The 5,021-nt window shown below is 36.0% G+C and overlaps 1 protein-coding gene across 5 annotated transcripts in view; it reads left to right on the top strand.

Moving 5' to 3' along the window:
- LOC117173146 overlaps window positions 1-5,021 on the top strand; it is a 48,313-nt gene that overhangs the window by 11,327 nt on the left and 31,965 nt on the right. For 2 of the 5 annotated variants that reach the window (XM_033361548.1, XM_033361547.1), the window contains exon 7: window positions 4,255-4,589. The exons of the other annotated variants lie outside the window; for them this stretch is intronic. In XM_033361548.1, coding sequence (XP_033217439.1) covers window positions 4,255-4,586 — 332 coding nt within the window. In that variant the 3' untranslated portion in view covers window positions 4,587-4,589. The remainder of the gene's footprint in view (window positions 1-4,254; window positions 4,590-5,021) is intronic. 5 annotated transcript variants of the gene reach the window in all.

Genomic DNA, 5,021 nt, shown 5'->3' with positions numbered 1-5,021 from the left:
AGGGAGCTCTTCTTAATATTTTGACACCAAAATCATGTCGATACACCTTACCGACTGCGAGTAAAGCCACCCACGCTTTAACTTGACAGACTGTACTTGACTAAGGTCAGTACCAAGCACGGTATTGCCATTCATATGAATCACCTGCTTTTCGCAACGTTCGAACGCTAAGCGCTGAGTATTTAGAATTAACTACGACAATTACTGTTCCTGTGTATCAATGTTTTTGAAATAAGGTCATAATCACGTTACTGCTTTGAGTAGAGAAAGGATGCAAAGTGAGTGGTTTAATTCATTCGAAATCAACATATTGATCGCTTAGCATGCGACCGTTGCGAGAAGAGGGCGATTCTTATGATTGGCATTACCGCAGTTGATACGAAACTTATTTTATCACCGTTGCTATACAGATATATCTTATGTTCTGATTTCAAGAGCTTGGCGCCACACAGTGGTCGGAATTCCGAAAAAGTGAAATTACCATAAGGCCATGACGGTCAGCTGCGCGTGGCCCGGTGTCGAGTGGCGCATCTGGAAAAGAAAAGAATCGGAGCGAAGGAAGCGACAAGGTAAGGGAGAGAGTGTCCAGCGCAATTGAGGGAAGTGATCTCTTGAAGAGGAAAAGGGACAGCAAAGAGAGTCCGGAGAAAATCGCGCTAGAAAGTCACTTTAAAAAAGGCGTATGTTGCGTCGCAACACAGTTTAGAATTTAAGTTTCCATGCTACTTTCAAACGATGAAGTGTAGCTCTGCCTGCCAGAAATTGGAAGAGAAAAGAGGGGGCAAAGAGTGGCAGCACGCATGCGCAGGCGTTCAGGACCGGCGCTCAGTGGGAGGAAATACACTTTTTTCGTTCAAAAATGTCCAGAGCCTTCAATTTTAGTCCAATTTTTAATTTTTTCAAATTAAAGTTCATTAAATTCTGAAGAGCTTGACGCTCTGAACTTTTGTCCTTCTACTTGTTTATTTAAAAAATTTTCACTCAAAGTATCGAAAAACTGAAATTTTTTACGCTTTAATAACTGATTAGGTAAACTTTATATTGTCGTAAATGAATGTTTAGGGACTGATAGAATACAAATATTTTGCTCATTAGTCCATTTATTTGTTATAAACAAATTTTATGAACAAATTAACAAATAGTCTTATTATCGGTAAAAAAATTTCTGTTTACTAAAAGTGCTTCATATTAATGTAGGAATGATATATGATTACAAGAATAATTAAAAAGTTTATAATAACCATTGCTATAAACAATTCTTATGGCAAAACATTAAAATTTCAGATTTTTTCAAATTATAATTGCTTCAATCGCCAGAACGACTTCAGGTATTCCTTAAAATAATAAATATTTATTAATATTTGATAAAACAACAATTAAAATTTTTATAAACAAATTAGATACAAAAATTCAAAATTTTTACCCTTTCGCATAGAATTTTTTTTGTTTTTGTACTGGAAATGTTTTAATTTATTAGATGAATGACTGCTAGTCACAAAAATATTAGAAAAATTAACAATAACAATTGTTATAAATAATTCTCGTGATAAAATATTCAAATTTAAGGTTTTATCCAATTTTAATTTTCTTTAATCTCTATAATGGCTACTGATACTCCTGAAAAATGTAATTTTTATAATATTTAATCAAGTATAAAAACTTAAATCTTTATAAACAATGTAGATAAACAAATTCCAAATTTTGTCAGTTTCAGGTAGAAAAAAATATCTACTTTGTTTATAAAAATTTTAATTGTTATATTTTATCAAATATTATTAAATATTTATTATTTTAAGAAATACCTCAAGTCGTCCTGGCGATTGAAGGAAATTATAATTTGAAAAAATCTGAAATTTTAATATTTTGATATAAGAATTGTTTATAACAGTTGTTATTATAAACTTTTATATTATTCTTGTAATTCTATATCATTCCTAAATTAATATGAAGCACTTTTGGTGAACAGAATTTTTTTTTACCGATAATAAGACCATTTGCTAATTTGTCCATAAAATTGGTTTATAACAAATAAATGGACTAATGAGCAAATTAATTGTATTCTATGAGTCCCTAAACATTTATTTAAGACAATATATAGTTTACCTAATCAGTTAATAAAGCGTAAAAAATTTCAGTTTTTCCATACTTTGAGTGAAAAAATATTAATAAACAAGTAGAAGAGATAAAAGTTCAGAGCGCCAAGGTCTTCAGAGTTTAATGAAATTGAATTAAAAAAAATTTTTTTAATCGGACCAAAATTGAAGGCTCTGGAAATTTTTTAACGAAAAAAGTGCATATCCTCCCATTGTGCGGCGTTGGCGCCGCACCGAATCGTCATTTGCAGTCTTTGTCAGTAGTCGTACAGTACACGGGTACTCGTGCGTTCATCAACTCTATCGTATCGAATCAAATACTCGGTCCGTTAGGAGCTCCGTCGCGACCGATCGCCTACTCGAAATGACTAGAGTACACCCATACTGATTCCTGCCGAAGGACTCAGGATGAAATCACCGTCGCGATCTAACTAAGAATATAAATCACTCGAACTTGACCGCGGGCGGGTGCGACGCCATCGCCGGTTCGCCGCGACCATCGTCAATCCAACTTCTTTGTATTTCACTTTAATAAGTCAGGGTTTTTTATGCCAAGATGGCTTTTTCCCTTGCACACGTGTATTATTTCAAAGTCCTTCAAATCGTATGATAGTGAATAAGTTTAGTGCTTCATTATTAATGGGATCTTCGGGGTAGGAATAAATTACTAAAAAACACAAAAATGACTCGCTGAACCACCTAAGGCTTGGCGAGTCAACTATACATTTTGGTGCCTCCTGTGAGGTATGAATTAAAATATACACATTTCATATCGAAACGTCGAGAAAGTCGGTGGCATCCAACGCGTGCCGGTTTCGATGCGTTTTCGCTAGAGGCCGTGCCGCGTTTCGTTGCGTTTGTTGCGCACGCATTTCGATTTCGCCGACGAGCGGAAGTCGCCATCCAGATTGTGCCTCTTGGAGGAAGATGAACATCGCCGTGAAACTTCCATATCGAGCGTGACCGGAAGCCAGTACTCGCCCACGTGGGAAATTAAATAAAAACTAAAATGGTTTAATTAGATTACACTTGCTTAATTGATAAGGTTCATCTGGATTGTAAATCGTGCAATTTCTATAAATTATAATTGCTTTTTTTCGTTTTACAAACAGTGAAAACTGAATAGGAAAAAGGCGGATGCTCATCACTGTACTGCCATAGCTTTAGGAGTTTGTTTTCAAAAATCCAATATGTTTAGAAGGATTTAACTGTCTAAATTCTTCGTTGCGTTTGAGTTCCTCAACTCACTACAAATTCATTTTATGCGCAATTTCGACGTTTACGTTGCGACCACCAGAGGCAGCCCTAATAGGGAATATAGATTCTAAAGTGGCGATTAATTTTAACAAAAAAAGGTGCTGTCCGAAAGTCGGCAGAAGCGTGTTGCGTATATTTTGCACAAAGGATTTTCGCTCGAAACCACCATATCTACATTACGTGAGTGCCTGAGCGATTCAAAATGTGATCAGATGAATGCACAATTGCGTTTAAACGGAATTACTACTCGTTTCACCTAATATAAAAAATACCACGATGAATTAATCAGTTTGAGTCCGGAAAATTCTCGCATAAAATCATTTTTCGAAATCGAATCAGAATATTACGAAGTCGCCACCATTAACACTAACAATATTACAATTTCGGAAATACAAGAGAAGCGAAGATTGCCAGAAATTAAAATTCCTACTTTTAACGGGGACCATGCTAAATGGATTTCGTGGAAGCATAGCTTCATTGCGCTCGTACATTCGCGTACAGATCTTAAAGACTACGTGAAGCATACTCAATTAGTAAATTTTGATTCCAAAGCCAATCGGGAGATTTGGCGAATCGTTTGGTCTACACTGATTGCAACCAAGCAAATCAGGATGCGGATCGAAACTCCTGATTCCAACCGTACTGATTTCTACCGGTTTTCATTAAAAAAGAGATAGGATCCTTTGTTTTATCTAAATGAATCTAGTGGTGTTTCAATCCACCTATATCTCCCCATTTTGACGATATTTGGGAAGAAGCTGTAAAAGGCTGCAAACATAAGTTAAAACGCATACTAAAAGACCAAAAAACTCGCTCATGAGTAAATCAACACTCTTTAATAAAAATTAAAGCTGTTTTAAATTATCGACCTTTCAAATTCTTGCCTGAGAAAATCTCATTTCAGTTCCAGGTAACAGACTAGGTACGTGCAACCTCATAACCATAGCTCGACAAGATTTTTGGAAAAGATGGTACAAAGAGTTCCTCAATGAATTACAAACGCGCCAAAAATGGCAAATTTCTACGTCAGAATTAAAGCTCGGATCCGTATATCTCTTGATGAAAAACAATCTAGGATGCTCAAAGTGGCCACTGGGCGTGATCGTCGAAGTGTTTCCTGGGAGCGACGACATCGTGGGGTGGCATCAGTGGGGACGGCCAACTGCATCTACAAGCGCAATGTCATCCGGTTGTGTTTACTGCCAACTGCAGGATGCTAAGCAGTATTCATTTTAATTGGTTTGCGTCTATTTAAGTGCTTGTTAATTTTAATTCGTTTGCGTATATCTAAGCGTGTTTTTCATTCAGTTTAATTCGTGGCGTATGTTTAAGTTTGTACTCGTTCGCTTTAATTAGTTGCGTATTTAAGGTTCGTTTTTGTTCCATTTTAATTAGTTGAGTATATTTAAGGGCGTTCCGTGAATGGGTAAATGTTGAAGTATTTTCGTTTGCAAATTTTAAAATTGTTTAATCGCATTGATCTTAATCAACGGAGCAGTCGCTCCAAAGGAAACTGACTCCATCACTTTCGTTGTTAGCGCCTAACCAGATCTCTGAAAGGTGACCATCTTAGTTGTCACACGATTTTTTCCAGATGAGATAGTAAATCTGGTTTTCCAAAGCGGCATCAATCTCTCTATGCACCCAACTATTTTCGGATGAACCTTTAAG

The sequence above is a fragment of the Belonocnema kinseyi genome, chromosome 5 (assembly GCF_010883055.1).
Source record: "Belonocnema kinseyi isolate 2016_QV_RU_SX_M_011 chromosome 5, B_treatae_v1, whole genome shotgun sequence".
Classification (NCBI taxonomy): domain Eukaryota; kingdom Metazoa; phylum Arthropoda; class Insecta; order Hymenoptera; family Cynipidae; genus Belonocnema; species Belonocnema kinseyi.
Note: the sequence above shows the minus strand (reverse complement) of the source record. Positions and strands in the feature narration are given on the sequence as shown.